Source organism: Brassica oleracea, chromosome C7 (assembly GCF_000695525.1).
Source record: "Brassica oleracea var. oleracea cultivar TO1000 chromosome C7, BOL, whole genome shotgun sequence".
Lineage (NCBI taxonomy): Eukaryota > Viridiplantae > Streptophyta > Magnoliopsida > Brassicales > Brassicaceae > Brassica > Brassica oleracea.
In genome coordinates this window covers 24,107,287-24,127,874 of record NC_027754.1, presented here as the reverse complement: position 1 = coordinate 24,127,874, position 20,588 = coordinate 24,107,287, and the positions used below count along the sequence as shown (strand labels likewise).

The following is a 20,588-nucleotide window of genomic DNA, read 5'->3' as shown; positions in this document are numbered from 1 at the left end:
TATAGATTTGAAATTCGGACCCGACAAAAACTAATCCGGACCCGAACCGAAAATTTCTAAATGATGTGCAAAACAGACATGCATGACTTAATCATGGAAAGCAGTAAAGATATATGTTAATTGTTTGAATCATATCTTCCAAACCATGAGGCTTCTACCCATGAAATCACTTGGAGAATGTTCTCAGCTCAATTACGGAGCTCCTCGAAGAAGAATCAGATCAAACATAGTTCATATGTGACAGTTATGCCATTTACAAATCAGGTGATCTTCAGTTCTCGCGAATTCAGACCACCCGAGAAGCTGGAAATGACTAATCTTCTTTCTGATGAACCAACGACCAATTCAATCATGCCAAAGGTGATTATTCATGTTCTAAATGTCCAAGAAAGTCTTGGGCTTGATGGTTTACAAAAAAGAATCAAAAACAGACTTGTTTGAGCCAAATAGAGAAACCGATAAAAATTGGCTAAGGAAAAAAGATGGATTTCGACCAGGCCTTAAAAAGACATGTCTTGGCCCATATTTGGAGCATATTCTTCATTTTTCAAAGTCCTGGTCGTGGCTATATCAAGAGACAGTCTAAGTTTCAGTCAAAGACTTTATTTAGTCAAGTTTTTGTTACTATTTTCAATGTCTTGTTTTTAGCACATTCTTCTTTGGATTTCTACAACTTGTAATCCTATAAATAGGGCCTATGAGCCGCGAAATAAAGCATTTCTTTTTCCCTTTTCTTTGAGTTTATCTCTTTGTTCTTTGTAGAACACTTTTTGTTTCTTGGTGAGATTATCTCCGAGTAAACAAATCTCTATTTAGTTGGACATGTGCGTCATATTAGGCAACGTTTAGAAATCCTTCTTTTGGTGGAATTGTGAGTCATATCAAGCACCAACTAAAGTCTGATAGTATCATTGCTCTGATACCATTTGATACGCCCTAAATAGGGAAGAATCACTCAGCCAAACTTTGGGATATGATCTCAGACGGATCGAATGAGAAATGGTGGATTGTAGGGTTGCACAACAGTTGCGGAAGGCTGTTGATATTCCCAATTCCAGATGATGCTGGATCGAAGGGTCGCACAACAAATGTGGAAGATTGCTGATATTCCCATCTCAATGTCCAAGGATATGATGCACCTATACGACAAAGAGGATGATTCCCTGGATATGACGCACCAGGACGAGTCGGTTTGATCAATGGATATTACACACCATTGAAAGAAAAATGAGAATCACTCTCATGGTTCCAAAAATAATCACTCAAAACTTATTTTATTTCATTGATCAAATGACCTTTATATAATAGGCAAAGCATACAAAAGACTAGTCAAGCATAGAAATTAGCAACTTATAAAAACAAGGAAGACTTGACCAAAGACCTTGAATTAACCAAAAATCATAAATGTCTTGACTTGACCGAAATTGAAAGATTGTGGTCGCCAAACTCTTCGGCTGATCTCGTGCTTCTGTCTCTGAATTGTCGTCAAATTGATATATTATTCGACCATGACTTGTATTTTCTTGTTTAGCCCTTCTTTTTTTGGGCTGAAACATATTCATAAACACATTTTCAGTATACTTCAAGCTCATCTCGTTTGATCTTAAACCCATAAGCCAAGCCTTCTTGATTTGTTTCTGCTGCTGATTCGGAGCGCATCACTAAGTACCTAGTTAGATCCAAATGTCTAGGACCCGGAAAACCCAGACCTGATAAGAACCAACTCGGATCCAATCCGAGAATTCGAATACCCGGGCCTAATATATCACTTGATTTTGTATATAAGTAGGTTATTAGAAGACAACCAAAATGATTAGTGGTTGTTTAATTTCTTTAGAAAAACAATAGTCTCCCACATGCTTCATATTTTTCCCTGATTTTTTTTCCCAACACATCATTCATTATGCTGCCTAAACACGATTGGTTTTACTGTCTTCTTTGGTTGGCTCGTTTTCTGGTATACGTATTATTCAACTAGGAAACGATCAAATTTCATTGTAATTACATTATAGTTTCTACCTTATTTAACTGTACGTAATACTTTACAATGGAGTTGCGTTTTCTGATTTGCATGCATGGAGTTCATGCAGTTTTTCATATGATCCGTTAGTTTATAATTTGTATATTAACATATTTTTCACATATCTTGCAAGCCCCACTTAAGAGAACTTTCGAAAAGAAAAAGAACTCCATGACAAGTGGGACTTTCTGCGATCTATTGAAGAAAGATACTTCAGACAACGATCACGCATCAATTGGCCCAAGGAAGGAGATCATAACACCACCTTCTTCCATCGGCTAATGCAAGTTCGCAACTCCTTCAACTCTATACGATCCTTCACTCTGTCTACTGGGGAAGTAGTAACTGATCCTGCGATCATGGGAGCAATAGCGATCACTCACTTCCATCAGCTCCAGGCTCCCTAGACAACGCTTATCTCCCCTTACCCTCCGAGTTAGTTCCAAGCTCTATCAACTTTCTGTTGCCCTGAAGCAAGTGCCCGATCAATGATACTGCTGCCTCCCGATGAGGAAATCTGAAAACTGATGTGCAAATTAAATGCAAACAAGGCACCAGGCCCAGATGGTCTTACCTTGGGGTTTTTCAAGACTTCCTGGAATCTCCTAGGCTCAGAGGTAATTGCTTGCGTAAGGCGCTTCTTCCTAACAGGCTTCCTCCCATACTCCATCAACTCCACGATCCTCACTCTGGTGCCCAAAAGGATAGGAGCCTCCGCAATCACTGATTTTAGGCCCATATCTTGTTGCAACACCCTTTACAAGCTGATCTCTAAACTGCTGGTGAAGAGGATCAAACCTTTCTCCCATCTCTTATACTCCCAAACTAGACTGCCTTTGTCCAAGGTCGTCTTCTTGTGGAAAACAATATCCTTGCTTCTGAAATAGTACACGGCTATCATAGGAACAGAGGCCCGGGCAGAATCACGATCAAGGTTGATATTGCCAAAGCTTTTGACACCGTTGATTGGGGCTTTATCTTCAGCATCCTGCAGGGTATGGACATGCCTCACCCGCTTCTCGTCTGGCTCCACTCCTCCATTACCACCCCAAGCTTCATGATAGGTTTCAATGGAACAGTACAAGGTTATTTTAAAATCACTCGTGGGCTAAGGCAAGGGGACCCCTTGTCACCATACCTGTTTGTAATGGCAATGAACTGTCTCTCCCTCCTCCTAGACAGGGGCGCTGCTGAAGGACAATTTGGCTATCACCAACAATGCAGAGACTCCAAGCTAACTCATCTATGCTTCGCAAATGATCTCCTTATCTTCTGTGATGGATCGCTGCAATCGGTAACAAATGTTTTGAGGATCTTGGAGCAATTTGCTGAGGTTTCGGGTCTAACGGTTAGCATATGCCTAACTGAACCTGAAATCAACAACATCTCATCAACAACGGGGTTGGTTCATGCCATTCTACCGATAAGATATCTAGGGGTGCCCCTGGTAACAAAAAAACTATCCCTAGCAAACTGTGAACCCCTGATTCAGCAAGTGAAAAAGAAAATTTATAGTTGGAGTGCATGCTCTTTATCCTTTGCTGGTCGATTACTTCTCATCAACACAGTTATTGCAAGGATCTCAAATTTCTGGTGTTCCACCTTCACGATCCCAAAGAAATGCATCAAAATTATAAACTCGTTATGTGGAGCATACCTGTGGAGAGGAACCACTGAGGGGCACCATTCTGCTCGAGTATCTTGGGATACAGTCACTCTATCGAAAGAGGAAGGAGGACTCGGGATCAGAGACCTCAACTATTGGAATAAGGCATGCACTCTCAAGCTGTTGTGGCTATTCTTCTTCAGATCATGCTCTATCTGGGTCGCTTGGTTCACTAAGACGATCCTAAGCGACTGCAAAAGCAATTTCTGGACTATAAAGGAGAAGCAGAGCCATTCCTTTGCAATTAAGAAACTATTGAGAGTGAGAGATCTAGCTTACCCCTGGATAAAGATCAAGATAGGCAACGGGCGTTCGGCAAGGTTATGGACCAACAACTGGAGCAGTTTTGGCAACATCAGGGAACTTCTCAGACTACCCTCCTACTCGGCACTAGGCATCACACCCACTTCAACTCTTCATGACATTCACCGAAATGGTGTCTGGCTAATATGGGCACCAAGATCTGATGTGCAGGTAGAAATTCATGCCCTCTTAACAACCATCACTCTCAACACTGATGAGGACATGTATGAATGGTGTCCCAACGGCTCAGCTACCTTAGTCTTCTCCACCGGTGCGATATACTGACTCATAAAGCAACACCAACCTCTGGTCCCTTGGAATAAAGTGGTCTGGAACCCGAGAGGAATCCCTAAGCATAGCTTCCTCACTTGGCTAGTAGTTCTGAACAGATGCCCCACTAAAGATAGAATCCTATCTTGGGGCCTCCAAACTACCTTTATATGCACCCTTTGCAACCTGGCGGATGAGACAAGAGATCACTTGTTCTTCGACTGCGTTTTCTCATCGGTGATCTGGGAGACACTAGCACGGAAAGCTCGATGTAGACCGATCAGCACTTGGCACCAACTCCTTCAGTACTTGCAACAACGATCATGCCCAAAACCTGAGCGAATACTTGGTCTCTTAGCATGACAAGTAGCGATTTACTACTCTTGGACTGAGAGAAACAATCGCCTGCACAGACAACGCTACCGCTCCTCGAACTCTATCACCATTTCCACGACAGCGCTGATCAAAAATAAAAGCTCCAGCTTCAGGGACTCTAATCCAAGACTAGCTTCAGAGATATTCCAATTATGGGTCAGCAGCTAGCTCAACCTCGCTCCCACAACCATCACGGGAACCACCACCATCTCCTCACGGGAACCACCACCATCTATCATCGGATCCCTCCTCTTCCTCATCCGATCGATCTCTGCTTAGACTTCTCCGCTATGACTTCTCCTCTTCTCTTCTGTATTGGGCTCTACCTTTAACCACTACTGGGCTTCGGCTCTTTTTTGTATTGGGCTCTGCCTTGGAAACTGTCTGATGGACCTGGATGAAACATACATATATATATATATATAAAAGAAGCTTTTTTTAAAAAAAAACATATTTTTCACATATGAGTCTAATGTATACTACTTTATATTTCTATAATGATATTGAATAGTAGTGAAGTTTAAAAAAATATATAAATAGGTCAGTCGGTGGACGGTGGACCATAATTCCCAGCCGAGCGTTCTTTTTTGAACTCAAAATGCATGCAAAAATAATAAATGTTATCTTTAATCAAATTTGCAGGAAATCAGCAAAAGTGGCACAGAATTCAACAAGGCAGATGACCATAACGATTATAATAAATAGACAGATACTCTTTTGTCAAGAATAATATTTTACTCTTTTTTCTTTCAAAATTTTTCATGATCTCATTGTAGAAACTAGAACGTTCGTTGCCTAGAAAAGAAAAGCTTCGCTAGCTTGGCTTGGCCGTTGGCCGTGCGTGAACACGAAGGAACTACAAAAATGCGAATCTAATCAGCGGTGGACACGATAATCTTTTTGCAAAGTCTCTCTTGTCTTTTACTAATTTTATTTCCCTCTCTTTATTCGTTTTATCATCTCAATTTAATTTCATTTGCCTTTTCTATGGCAATCGTTATCGGAATTGTCGAATAAAGAAAGCTAAGCTTTGGCTGGAAGTAATTATCATTAACCAAAACGCGTTAAGCCATTCAATTCACTGCATTATCCACTCTCTTTTTTGCTTTCTCATTAACAACTTTATTGTGACTTTCGGATAAAACACTGTGTTGTAGTTTTAATTTCCTCAGTAATTTAACCAATAAACTAACCCAACCTAATTCAAATGTGAATGATACTATGAGTAAAGTCTTAAGATCTATTTTGCCGACGAGCATTGAAGATGTAAAAGTTACTAGTAGTACACAATAGTATATGTTCGCGCCTAACATTTAAAAGGTGTAAAAAGTTGTTGAAATTAATTTACGAAATGTTGGTGGATTTAATTTCTTTTGACCAAAACGAGAAAATAAAATACTCTCTCAGTTCCTAAAATATCTATGTATTAAAAAAATAATTTGTTTCGAAAAAAATATATTTTTTACATTTTTAATACATTAATTAATGAAAAAATTGTATTTTTACACTTGTGGTTGAATAAAATTTTATTGGTTAAAAATTATTGGAAATAGTTAATTAAAAAAATAATGTATTGAAAAATATAATTTTATATTTTTTTTTAATAAATGTGAAAAAACTATAACATGAATCTTTGTGGAAGGAAAGAGCAAAAATCACTCATTTGATTGGAACTACCTTTGTTAATTTTTCCTCTCACTTATTTATGTCACCCTCAACTTTCGTTATCTAAAGATCAAAATCAAAGAAGTCCCTTCATTTCTCAAACCCATTTCAGGAGAAGAGCTTCTTTTATTTCAGCTGTCTTCAGTCTCTTTCTCTCGTCTGTATCATTCTTTTAGCAAGCCATAAAAATGGCATTCAGAACAAGATTATCTTTGATTCATCTTCTTCTTGGAGCTTTAGCTCTACTGAGCAGTTTTGTGACAGTGAAAGGAGAAAGCCCTTACAAGTTTTACACTTGGACTGTGACTTATGGCGTTATCTCCCCTCTTGGCGTCCCTCAACAGGTACGAAATACACAACAATAGATTCTACTCACTTACAGTCTAAGATCCATTTTCTTAATGGTCAGTACCCTCTTAAAAACTCTTTATTGATGTCCTGTTTGTTTGTTTGTTTAAGGTTATTCTGATCAATGGTCAGTTCCCTGGTCCAAAGCTTGAAGTTGTGACTAATGACAACATCATCCTCAACCTCATCAACAAACTTGACCAACCTTTCCTCTTGACCTGGTAATTTTATACTATTTCTGTTTATATTAAACCAATAAATATTTAAACTTTACCATGTTCACGTAGAATGAATTTTCCTCTGTTTTGTGTAGTTCAGTTGATTAATGTGCCTTGTATTAAATGACTAGAGTTCTCTCAGTTCCTCTGAAAGGTTTGATCTTTATTTCCAATGTTTGCGATTCATAGGAATGGAATAAAGCAAAGGAAGAACTCATGGCAAGACGGTGTTTTAGGAACAAACTGTCCAATCCCACCAAACTCAAACTTCACTTACAAGTTCCAAACCAAAGATCAGATCGGAACTTACAACTACTTTCCTTCCACCGCTTTCCACAAAGCCGCCGGTGGATTCGGAGCTATCAATATCTATGCAAGGCCTAGAATCCCTATCCCTTACCCTCTCCCTGTCGCAGACTTCACTTTGCTCATTGGTGATTGGTTCAAAACCAACCACAAAACTCTCCAACAGCGTTTGGATTCTGGTGGGGCTCTTCCATCTCCAGACGGAATGCTCATAAACGGACAAACCCAAACTACATTCACAGGAGACCAAGGTGACCTTTGGATCCCTCGGCTTTCCGTAGCTGACTAAAACCATGGCAATAACTTTTTTAATTGTCTAAACAATTACAAATAATGTTGCAATAACAAATAATATATAATTTATTATTCATAAATTATAATAATTGATATATTATAATATAGAATTTTATAAAAATAAAATAAAATAATTTTATAATTATAAATAATGATATTTTAATTCAAATGTTATATATTTAGTGTATTGTTATAATTTATAAACGTCTAAACTATATAACTAATAATTTAGGCGTCTAATTAACTGTTCTAGGTGCACGAATCACCTCCAGCTTAGCTTCTAGTGGTTTAACAAGGATTATCTCTTTGAGTGACTTCTGGTGTTTTACTTATGGTTTGTGTTTAATCTTTCAGGGAAGACTTACATGTTGAGAATCTCTAATGTTGGATTATCAACCACTTTCAATTTCAGAATCCAAGGACATACAATGCAAGTAGTCGAAGTTGAAGGCTCTCACGTCTTGCAAAACGTTTACGAGTCTCTTGATGTTCACGTTGGCCAGTCTTTATCAGTTCTTGTGACACTAAACCAACCTTCTAAAGATTATTACATCGTTGCAACCACCCGGTACACAACCTCCAAGCCTTCCGTTACTGGTCTGCTGCGCTATTCCAACTCCGGCGTCCCAGCTTCCGGTGATATCCCCTCTCCTCCCCCTGAAGATCTTGATTGGTCCTTGAACCAAGCCAGATCATTTAGGTGGAACTTAACGGCTAATGCAGCTAGACCGAACCCTCAAGGATCATTTCACTATGGAACAATCACTCCGACCAAATCATTTGTATTCTCCAGCTCAGCTCCTTTGATCAACGGGAAGCAACGCTTTGCGGTGAACGGAGTCTCTTATGTTAACTCGGAGACGCCTCTTAAACTCGCTGATCACTTCAATATTCCCGGAGTTTTCAGCACAAATGCTATTCAGAGCGTTCCTTCTAGTGCTCCTGCAACTGTTGCTACATCAGTTGTTCGAGCATCTCTCCATGATTTCCTCGAAGTTGTGTTTCAGAACAATGAGGAATCGATGCAGTCTTGGCACCTTGACGGTTATGACTTCTGGGTCGTTGGGTTTGGTTCTGGACAATGGACACCTGAGCAGAGACCTCTTTACAATCTTGTTGACGCTCTTACCAGACACACAACTCAGGTGTACCCGAACTCTTGGACAGCAATCTTGGTGTCGTTAGACAATCAAGGAATGTGGAATATGAGATCAGCGATATGGGAAAGACAGTATTTAGGACAGCAGTTTTATCTGAAAGTGTGGGATCCAGTGCAGAGTCTTGCCAATGAGTACAATCCTCCTGATAATCTTCTTCTTTGTGGCAAAGCTGTTGGGAGACGAGTTTAGAAAGATGTCTTTATAGTGTTCATTTGGTCTTTTTTATTTAAGTTCATTTGTTTTGAGGGTTTTTTCGATTCAATTTGGTTGAGGTTTTGTTCTTACTGGTCACGAGAGTATGGCCTGTGTGACATTTGTAGTAACACATGGAAGAGATGAAAAGTCAAATGTTTTCGGATTGCAGTTTAAAAATATTCTAGTACTAAGGGCATCATTAACCCGGTATCTTTGCCGGGGTTCTTAATTTGTGATTTGACATTTTTATGTTTTTTGTTTTTTTTTTACACTTTTCAGCTAAGAGACGGCTCTTATATCTCTTATTTAAAAAACGATTCTTAACTTTTCTTCGTTAAAATCTAAAAAAAAATAAGAACCGTCTCTTACCCGAATCTAAGAACCTCAGTTAAGAGACTGTGGTTAACGATGGTCTAAGTTGATCTTACTAATATCCACATATTAGATAACCCGCGCCCAGCGTGGGATGAGTTTTTTAAAATGTAAAATAATTTATTATTATAAATAATACACATTTTTTAACGATAATTTTTTTTTTTTACATTTGATTGGAGATGAGCATTCGGGTACCATTCAGGTTCGATTTGAGTTTATTCGGGTTTCATGTTTTTGGGGTTACATATTTTAGCCCTTTTCGTGTATTTATAAATTTGTTCGGTTCAGATTCTTGCGAGTTCGATTCAGATTTGGATAACCAGTTTAAATTATTTTTAAAAAATTAATATTTATATATACTTTAAAATTTTCAAAATATGAAAATAAAATAATATATAACATACAAATTTTAATAATGTATGAAAAAATACTTAAACTTAACATAAAAAATTGGTTTATCCTAAATATTTGGATAGAAAATCAATAGATATTTTAAGTATTTTTGGTATTTTTAATATCGTTTAGCTATTTTAGACATATATTTTTAAGCATTTGTATATATTTCCAAGTATTTTGAACAACTTAAAAACATCTAATATATTTTGGATATTTTTAGAAATTAAATATAAAAATAATCAATATATTTAAGTATATAAATCTAATTCATATATATTCAAATACCTAAAAATGTTAGGTTTGAGTTAGGTTTGGTTTCGGTTCTCTAGATACTAAACTTTTGAATCCATTTGAATATCTAATCAATTTCGGTTCAGGTTCGGTAGTACTTTTTCGGATCAGATTTGGTTTAGTTTTTCGGATTCGAATTTTTAACAAAGTATTAACGAAAGTGATGGTGGTTCATATTGATTTTGAGTATGTAACAATTTTAAAACTAAAACACATTCTTCTACTATGTATGTGACATATTTAATTAATCATTAAAAATTGTTCTAGGCTCATTTAAGAAAAACGATGGTCTGAAAGAATCAATCCACAAAAGGGCAAGTTTTAAAAATTGTTAGATTGACCAACTTACAATATCCTACTATATAAAATAAGCTAAATCATTGCTTCCTAAGCCTATCCACATGTGCACAAATATTCAGGACCAACCAATATGTCAGGTCATCACGAAGTGGGCTTGCAATTAAAAAAAACGAAATCTTTGCGGCCCAGTCCATAGCCTCATCTCGCAGCCTCTCTTGATACGGATTTGTCACAGCCCATTAAACCCAACTCCCAGACCAATCCAGAGACGCTCTTACGGTTCGGGTTATATCGCCTCTTTCTCTGAAATCATCATCCCTAACCCTAAGCGTCGTCTCGATCTCTTTATCGATTCTCTTCCTCTCCCACAACTCATCCCCCATAACGCCTTCGATGAGAGTGCTGGTACTTCAATGTACTCTCATAAATCCTCCATTCAAGATCCCTACAGACCTTCCACATCCCCTCTCCGTCTCGATGATATCTAGATCCCTATTTATACCCTTACCTCAGATCGTAAAATCCATACCCTTACCTCAGATCGTAAAATCCATACCCTCATCATGGCGAAAACGGCAAAAACGACTGCGATCCGCACCGGCGAAGCTTCTCCTCCTCTCCTCTTCCGACATGTTTCACCAGGGCCAGACGATTCCACCTTGAAGTTTAGGCTTCTTCATTTCTGGGAAGCTCGCAAGAATGTCAAAGGAGGACCAGGGATCCTTCTTGGGATCGAGATGTTTATGATCGATGCGGAGGTATGTCTTCATTTTTCACTATATTAGCGAAATTAAGATGTTAGCGTATGTTGGAAAACAAAAACTTGATTGATTAAAATAAAAACTTGATTGATTCGTAAAAAACTTGATTGATTAAAATAAAAACTTGATTGATTCGTAAAAAACTTGATTGATTAAAATAAAAACTTGATTGATTCGTAAAAAACTTGATTGATTAAAATAAAAACTTGATTGATTCGTAAAAAACTTGATTGATTAAAATAAAAACTTGATTGATTCGTAAAAAACTTGATTGATTAAAATAAAAACTTGATTGATTCGTAAAAAACTTGATTGATTAAAATAAAAACTTGATTGATTCGTAAAAAACTTGATTGATTAAAATAAAAACTTGATTGATTCGTAAAAAACTTGATTGATTAAAATAAAAACTTTGCGATCTCAGAGGGGATCTTCACGGTACAGTTTAAATATTTTCTTATCATGTTTAACCATTCCAATCGTTTAACTTTGTATTGCGTGTAACTGTTTGTTAGATGTTGTTGGCCACCTTAAGCTGGTTGATGGCCAGGCTCTCCATCAGCATCCGGTTTTGTGCACCAATGATAACTCAGCTTCTCGGAAAGTGATGGTCCATTTACAGCTTAAAGAGTAAGCTGCTGTAGTTCGACCAATACAGAAATATCATTTTCTAATTTATGATTCTTGGTTAAATTAAACATGTACTCTTTGTTAACTGCAGCGGTCCAGTGATGAACGTCTATCTATGGGACGAGGCCGCTGAAAGTTTCCGCATCAAGTTTGACGCAAGTGCAGTCACTCCAATTGTTCTACTGGTCACAACTGTCAATCCTAAGAGGCTCGGTGGTAATCTCTCACACTCAATATAAGAATTCCTCATCACTCACACTCAGTTAGATAAACCTACCACTAATTGTTTCTATATTGACAGGAAAATTGTGCCTAAGTTCAATGTCCTCTTCAAGAGTGTTTTTGGATGAAGAGGTTGACCCCACCAAAGAATACTTGGCCTGGTTAGTATTTTATTTTTTTAGAAACAATCTATAGCTTAGACTATTATGTGTTTAACACCTTTGATGATCGCCTGATTTAAAATTCTTTCCAAGGTTGACCACGAACCCTTCTGTAACTTCTTTGGTGAACTCTGTTGAGGTGGTCAAAGCTGGGACTCTCACAATAGGTGAGATTGCCGCCTTCCTCAAGCGTCAGCCTGCTCAGGTAATCCCATTCCGTTATTACAATCAAACACTTTTCTCAATGTAGTTGCTGACAACGCTTAGGATGTGATTTCAGGTTGCCTACTTTGACTGCATTGCCACAATTGATGATGTCAAGCTTGGCACTGAGTGGTATTACATTGCTTGCAAGGATTGCCAGACCAAGTTAAACCGTGGGCCGACTACATTGCTTTGTCCAAAATGTGGGAATGAAAATGCTACTGCATTAGCCAAATAAGTTTCTCCTCTCAAATATGTTTTCAAGCGACAATGTATATACTAATCATTTGGTTTTCAACCAGCTATCGGGTGGAGCTGTCTGTCTATGATAATGATGAGCAGTGCACGTTCATCATTCTCGGAGATGCTGGGAAAGATCTCACAGGCAGGAAAGCAACAGAGTTGATCGACGCTTATATTCAGGTAATTGTTGTTCTGATGATAAATGATAATTTCCATAAACTTGACACTTATTTTAATCATAGAGTCTACCAAGTTGATAAATGTATTCTGTTATATTAGGAAAATGGTGGAGATGCGGCTGAGCTTGAAGTTCCACTGCCACAGTGTTTCATTGATACAATAGGCCAGACAAAGAAATTCAGGATCAAGGTGGCTCACTACAACTTCACTTCTACCCGACTGTCCTTGACCGCTACCAAGATAGTCTCACCAGCAGAGTTACCTCCAAAGAATCCCCCACTCAAGACGCCACCAGAACTGAAGTGGAGAACACAGAGTTGGCTGAGAGTGGTGGTGGTGGTGCTTCAGCTATTGACGACCAGAAGAAAGCAAAGCGTACCAAGCGTAGTGGCTAGATCACATGCAGAATGGTCACTCCATCAGTGACTGGTACAGACTACCCAGTCAGGATGATTCTCTAATAACAGTCTACTTATCTTTCTTTAATCAGTTTGTTTTTGCTTCTTGCTAAGACAGTTTAGTATTGGAAACACGTTATGATTTGGTTTTCTTATTTGAGTTGTTTGGTTTTTATTCATAGCTTTGTTATGAAGTTTAAGAATGATCAGCATTATCATATTAAAGTTGTTTGGTTTTCATTCCTAACTTATTAAAGTTGTTTGATCATCATGCATTTTACATACGTATACGTACTTAAGAACCTAATGCATGCATGGATTGGTTTATGTCCATGCTGATATTAATTTAGTTAAAGCAACTGTAATATTAGCTGCATACTGATTCGTATACGTTTTCAATATATATAAGTATGGTCAAATATTTGAATGTCAATTATGAGTCAAATAGTATCTACTGTATTTATTGAGAATTAAATAAAATATGTTCTGCCATTAAGTCAAATGACTGACGCCATTAAACATATTAGCTGCAAAATAACATCAACTATTCTAATCTCAAAACACAAGTCCATCGCCCCACACTTTGCAGAACTTCACCAGCCACTCATCAATTTCATTCCTATCTATTTGTGGAAGTTCTTTTTTTTCAAAAAGTAATCCGTGTAAGTGATTTTTTTGGTTTTAAAGGAGTGGATTAGAAAGTGTAAAGGTTATTTGTTTTCATATTCTTCATTTTGTTAAAGGAACAGTTCTCTCTCAACACCATGGTCAAACCAACCTCCAAAGATCCTCCACTTCTAGGAGGTATTTTGAATTTATAAATTCATTTTTGAATTAAAACATTATTAGTATTGATATATTAATTTAATACTTTAATCCAAAACTCTAATAATGACAAATATACACATTATTAGTATTGATATATTTCATCATTATAATTGTTTGCAAATGTAGATTTTCCTATTATGTAGAAGATGCTTTTTATTTTATAATTCTAATTATGAAAGAAACCACATGTATTTTGGTATATGTATTATTATAGAAACATGTGGTGTTGTTAAGAATGAAATATTGTCTTGCGTAACAAAATATAGCAGAATTATTTGCTGATTTTGTAGTCTCTAGAAATAAACAATAATATTTAAGGTGATGTCTTGACGTGCAAATTTCTAAAAGTAAATAACTAAATATTTTCAGACTTACAACTGAAATCCTACAACAAATATTCATACAGCTACAACAAAATATAATACAATAATGATTTGTAGATTGAAATTGGTACGTCTAATTTTATGGGACAAGGAGGCGTCTAATTTCAGGGAGTTAAATCACATATCTACCAGGAAAAACCAAATCGTAATCATCACAAGTATCATTCCACGATTACATGAAGGTAATAAACTAAACATAAAGTTTACGACAAACTAAATGCTTACAAATATTTGACTTTTTCAGGAAAACTATCACTCACAACCACACCTGGATCGCGCTTCTACTTTGACAACGATATTGATATCATACAACGGTTCCAAAAGAGAAATAAACTGCTATCCTAAATCTCGTAGCAAACGACACCAATCAATTTTTAAAACATTTATGTTACCGCTTCCTACGTCAATTAAATAGGCACACACAAATACTATTTTCTCTTACGAATATTGAACTCCTCAAAACAATTTATTATTCAAACTTACTGTTGTTTTTTTTAAAAAAAACTGATCACCGCTTCCAACATCTTCGCATTATAAAATAAACAAAACTTAGCTTTCCCTTTCAGAAACTTCAAAACTCTAAATTTTAATTGAGCTGACTATTATTAAACATGTAATCCGCGCGAACACCGACCCTAGTAACTATAAAAATCCTTAGAAAACGTAGGAGTTTTACTTTAAAGGAATGCAATTGCAAAGAATAATTAATTTATAGGATCTAATGTGACTGACCATATTAAGCTCTACCAACTTCTCGCCCAAGTAATATATGCTAATTAATAAGGATTTACGCATTTATTATAAGTCATGAATACAATGTAATAAATTCAAATTTATGTAATCTCTTTCAACCAGCAAAGATTTTTTAATACATTAAAAGTCCTAAAACATGTAAGGAAAGATTTATAAGGTTAGTTATTTACATATTGAAATAAGGTTCTATATTTTATAGTTTTTAGTCGTCCATTAAATGTTCCGCCCTTGCTATCCTAGCTAGTAAAATCGGTCGATTAAAAAAAAGGGGCGAGGAGCTCTCTAAGCTTGATACATAAGCATGCTACTCAAGGTTGTCATTTAACTAATGCTCTAGAATTAATATATAGGGGATAATTTATCAATGTTCTTGAAAATCATTGCAAACTTTGAAATTATAATATTTATGTATTCTTATATGGTATATAGTTATATATATATATATTATTTTAAATATCTAATAAATGAGACTTTTTACACATATGATTTTAAGATCATGTATATCTTTTTATTTTAAAAATGTTAAACCATTGATCATAAATTTTTTAACATAATTTTTTAAAAACAATTTAATAATTTATTGTCATTTAAAAAAAAATCAAAATATAACATATACAAATTTTAGTTTTATAGTTAATTTATTTTAATAAATATAAAATTAAACAAAAATGATGGAAGAGACACAAATTGTTATCAAATCTTTATTATTAAAATTATTAATTATCATATATAAATATATATCAGTCATATTTGGTAATTTTGTAGTTTTTATTTAAGGAAAGAAAGAAAAAATAGTAATTATACATTTTTAATTAATTTTATGATTAGTTTAATGAAAAGTATAATATATACTTAGATGGACCAACATATTTTTCTAAAGATTTTGAAAATCATCTTGCTGATGACACGTGGCTATACTCAAGGTTATAGTGCTCTTCAATTAATATATATAAGTGATTTAAGCATATTGTATCCTGACTATACAACTATAACTCAAATATACGACCGCAGACCCCCAAAAAATAAATTCTCGTAGATATAATTATTCTAACACCCTTTTGTAGTCGGGGCAGGTGGTTTCGATTATGAGTATGTAATGGTATTATCGACACACGTCCATGCACTCTCAGGTTCAACTTTGGACCAAGAGGTGATGTTTTTTATCGTTTTAAATACCAAGATATGAAATTATCTCCAAAAACCTCAAAGTGGAGCTTCTTGGTTACGTTGTTTGTAACCTTCACTTTGTTGAATCGAACAAAGAAGTTATGTTCGGAATTGAGAAGCCTTGCTTGAAAGGTGAAAAGTATGATTCTATGGTTTGTTAAGATACAGTGTTATCGACTCACATCATTGGAATGCTACAAACATTACATTCTTTTACTTACTAAATCATCATACAATGCCAAAGAACATCATCCACTGTAACTCACTCCTTTCTGATTCTAAAATCATCTGTTGTTTTACTGTCTTCCAAGAGCCTAAACCTATTTTGGCTCTCAAAAGTCAGAAACTTGATAAAGTGAAGTAATAAAGAAGCTGGCTGCACCCCGTTCCATGCACGTGGGTCATCAGCAAGTTCATTGAGCCTGTTGTTGAGGCTTTCTTGTATGTATGCTACACCACCCCCCAAAGTCCCCGTATATAATCATTGTTTATTCACCTGACATAAATAGGATTATACGAAGAACCATTTTAAAGCTGGTTAGTGACTGAGAAAGAGCTAAAACGCCAATGTGTTCGTATTTTATAGATAGCTTGCAGTTTTGAGTGTTCAAATAATATAATGAACCGTTTAATTGTACCAAAAACCTGTTCATTCAGCTAATCCTCATAAACCGACTCTTATATGTCGTGAGTTTGCTCCGATGGCGGAAAAATTCTTTGACGATCTAAAGAAAGTCGTTTTCCTCCTCAAAACGGAGTCTCTCCCATCTTTGTGGATCCCTTTACTGTTTGTGCATCTATGAACTCCAGAACAATGAGATTTGATTTCTCACCCACGTCGCATTTGATATGAAACCACAACTGCTCCTCCGATCAGCAATTCAGTTCAACATCGCCGGTACGGTCATCATTATCCTATCCAAGAAGAAACCTATAGAGCATAAATAGCATATTAGCTAACATAATGGTCGACCAAATATCCAACACCAACATTCGAAGTGAAGGTTGCATTTGAAGTTGATAGTTTATCACTTAAACGTGTTTGTCCAAAAAACTAAGAAAAAAATACGTAATGAGTTCTTTAAAATGAATGTATTTATTTGCATTAAATTCATATTTTCGTGAGAAACATTTTCTGCGTGACACCTCAGCGTTTTGCAAAATAAAAGCTTCTCATGAAGCCACGTCACACACCTTGTCAATAACTTTTAAGAAAAGTTTTAAAAGTGCTTGCCTTTTAATATATAGGGGATTTTTATTTTACTGTACCTTTTCAATAAATGTTAAAATTATGAAAATTATCTTGCAGATGATGATTCAAGATCATGATAGACAGATAAAAAGAAAATTGGGTAGATGAGAGTAGATGTGGTGAGATTTATAGTGAGATTGTGTTAACTTATTTATAATTCTCTAGCATATAAAAGAGATGTTGACAGATAGTGGGCCGGATAAGGCCCAATAAGAGAGATCCGAAGAATAGTGTAGTAGTAGTAAGTAGTAACACATACAGGGATTTGAACTAAACTGTGTTTTATTTTGGGGGTAGTTTTGTCCAAATCACAAGGTTGCTGTTTCTTCCATCGGAAAATCAACCACTGCTTCTTCCTTGCCTAAGTTTTATCTTTGGGGTGAAATATGAATTGCGAAGTTTGTCAGCTGAAGGAACTGGTAAAGATCAGTCTTACATCGAGTCGTCGTGTTCCTATTTCTGGAACTGTATCTGATGTTTTTGATACTCTTATTTTTTGTTCCCTCGCAGGAAGTGGAATCCTTCGAGATACGCGAGGTTCTACGCTGTAAGCCTTCTCTTGTGTTTAGTAGGAATTAGGTTTGCTTCATCTGCGTCTGGCCTCAGTTAACTGGTCGGATCCTACTGATCAAATTATGTTTCATTTTCTTAGATTATTTGAGATCGGATCATCCCAGATCAGTTTTTTATTCTTAGGTGTAGACACACTGATTATATATATATATATTAGATGTAATATCTTAGGTATCTTTGTAAGCTTGAGTTAATCTTGCAAGTGCTGCTAGCTTTCTCGTTGTCTGAAACCGACCGTAGACTTGTCTTTGTCAATTCTATGTTCTTCTTCTTCCTGCAACTCTTTGATTATGATAAGGGTTCAATATATTGAAGGCAGGCATTTTACATACTATTGTCTTTCACCGTGCACTTGGTCTTATCCGCCCTAAAGATATTGATTTGGAGCTTTTCGACATCACTTATGTAAGTATTCATTATCTTACTTTCTCCTCCATGATTATGTTATGCTACAGAAGAAAGGTTACGGGTGTGACTGTGCTTTGGTTTTGATATTTTTGCCTCATTTCCCCGCGTTGTCACAGGTACAATGCGGTGAAATAGAGGTGGAAAAGAAAATTGATGAGACGATTGAGCATTTCATAAGCTGGATTGATAAACATCCCAACAAGAAAAGTCAGGTATCTCCATTTCCATTCACTCTGTATCTATATACTTCCATCCTAGTACTCACACGAGGCTTGAACGTTTGGTAGCATATAGGCTAGTGTTCTTTATGTATTGGTCTAATCTTTTCTCATTAATCTCGTCCTTTATTTTCTTTTGTCATGGCCAAGATATGTGTATCCTTTTATGAAGTCAAAAGCAAACAACCCTCTTGGTTCAATAATAAACAACGGTCCTATTGGGAACAATGGTACGTCAATCTCAATGTTCTTCACCAGACTAAATCCCCTTCCCACCACTCCAAACTAGTTATGGACACTGGAGGTAAAGATTATTTTTATGAATTTTCTCCTTTCATCTCCAAAAATGATTACACTTTTATTTTCTTAGAATAGTTGGGTTAGTACATTGACATGTTCTGTTTAATCCAACGACTGTAGAGACGTCTGAGGAAAGAAGTTCCCGTAGGACAATGCTTGAGCAATCCCTTCAAGAAGTCTTGTTTCAAATCATAAAATTCGTGAATGAGAAAAAGGACCACGTCCCTCCAATCAACGACGGTGTAATCTACTGCCCTTTTGAGATCACTATGCCAAGGTACATTAATCTCTACTTATTCAAACACCAAACTGTTTTTTTTTAAGTGAATTTTTTTTCACTTACGGATTATCATGTACAAGAAAATGGACACTTAATTACTTAAAGACTGTGTTTATTAGATGCAACGATCCTTAAGGACATAGATGAGTTGAAGTGTTGATTGAATCCAACCTTATTTTTTGTTTCAGCTCATCGGACTCAACCTTTGGGATGGATATTTTCAAGAGGATGCTCCACAGTGGTGGCCATCCATCCATGCTCAGTTGATTCAAAATTTAATTAGTATATATACGGACGTATACACTTGGTGTTACTTGGTCCAATCAACACTTTCCTCTGTATATAAACATTACGACTATTATACACTTGCCTCTGAAGTTGTTTATAGATAATGTTTGGAAGTGATATAAACACAGACAATGCATTTCTTTGAAAAAAAGAGTTAGGCTGCTGTTTTCCAAAGTTGGGATTAACGTTAGAATTTGTAGTTTCGTTCACAACTAACATACCTAATAAGTAACCAGATAAGACTACTTTTAAGATCACTAAACAGAAATAGAAACTAAAAGAGACATTGAAACCAGAGACAAGACGCCGGTGTATAGATAATATGGTCTCCCACGCTTATCAGTAGTCTCCAGACACGAACCCCACTTTGCTCTCTGGACCTTCGAACTGCCACGTCGCCGGTATTGGACCCACGTGGCTTGTAACAGCTGATGTAGCATCAGTAGCGCCAGTGGAAAACGGCCAGACCGTTATCCCTTGTCCAAACCTGACGTTGTCGAAATACGACCCTTGACCAAGCCCAAGTCCAAACCCTTCCAGCCCATTAAAGCGGCCACCAGGCCCATTTCTGCTTGCGGCGGCGTTGTAGCTGAGCAGAGAAGTGAAACCTCCGAAGGCCGACGACGCAGTTCCCTTCGCCGCCGTGACACCACCATCGTTAGACGACGGAGGGAAAAGAACAGGCGTCGCTTGTAAGGGGAACTCCCGGCTTCCGACGGCTGTGGAAACAGGGACGGAGGAGCAAGTGCGAGAGCGTTTGGAGCTTTTACGGGAAACGCCACCGACGGGAATGTCACGGAGAGTACCACCGTGAGTCCAGTAACGGCGACAAGCTTTGCAGAAATGGCGAGGCTGCGAGAAGTTGTAGTTGTTGTAGTAGCAGAACTTTGTGTTGGTTGATTCGCAGCGAGGACAAGGAAGCTGGTCTGGCTGATCCGCCGCAGCTCCTCCATGGGGAATCTTAGTTAATCGACGCGACTCGTTGACATCAGAAGGCATCTTGAAGATAGAATGAACGAAAGTTAAAAAAATTGTAAGCTAGCTTTGGGGTGTGTTTTAAAGGTTGGAACTTTCTGAGAGAGTATGATGGTTCCTTTTATGGACGAGGGAGAGATGGGAGGGGGAGGGGGAGGGGGAGGGAGGAGAAGAGAGTGTGG

General features: G+C 36.9%; 4 protein-coding genes across 5 annotated transcripts; 3 read left to right on the top strand and 1 right to left on the bottom strand.

The window, feature by feature from the left end:
- The first annotated feature begins 3,167 nt into the window (after positions 1–3,167).
- LOC106302916 lies at positions 3,168–4,274 on the top strand. Its single transcript, XM_013739314.1, has one exon. The coding sequence runs from the start codon at positions 3,168–3,170 to the stop codon at positions 4,272–4,274; it is 1,107 nt and encodes a 368-aa protein (XP_013594768.1).
- A 2,205-nt stretch (positions 4,275–6,479) lies between these two features.
- On the top strand, positions 6,480–9,032 carry LOC106306972 (L-ascorbate oxidase homolog). Its single transcript, XM_013743785.1, has 4 exons — positions 6,480–6,643; positions 6,759–6,868; positions 7,055–7,422; positions 7,820–9,032. Exons 1-4 carry the CDS (start codon positions 6,488–6,490, stop codon positions 8,812–8,814), a joined length of 1,629 nt encoding a protein of 542 aa, XP_013599239.1. The 5' UTR covers positions 6,480–6,487; the 3' UTR covers positions 8,815–9,032.
- Positions 9,033–17,653: 8,621 nt separating this feature from the next.
- LOC106301940 lies at positions 17,654–19,634 on the top strand. Of its 2 annotated transcripts, none has more exons than XM_013738429.1 (7): positions 17,654–17,783; positions 17,875–17,901; positions 18,253–18,342; positions 18,462–18,557; positions 18,714–18,867; positions 18,984–19,140; positions 19,332–19,634. In XM_013738429.1, exons 1-7 carry the CDS (start codon positions 17,751–17,753, stop codon positions 19,408–19,410), a joined length of 636 nt encoding a protein of 211 aa, XP_013593883.1. In that variant the 5' UTR covers positions 17,654–17,750; the 3' UTR covers positions 19,411–19,634. The 2 variants fall into 2 exon arrangements, with proteins under 2 accessions (XP_013593883.1, XP_013593881.1); XM_013738427.1 differs by having other exon boundaries at positions 17,875–17,911; positions 18,257–18,342.
- LOC106301939 (dof zinc finger protein DOF5.8) lies at positions 19,592–20,563 on the bottom strand. Its single transcript, XM_013738426.1, has one exon. It carries the CDS (start codon positions 20,428–20,430, stop codon positions 19,771–19,773), a length of 660 nt encoding a protein of 219 aa, XP_013593880.1. The 5' UTR covers positions 20,431–20,563; the 3' UTR covers positions 19,592–19,770.
- Between the last annotated feature and the right edge of the window lie 25 nt (positions 20,564–20,588).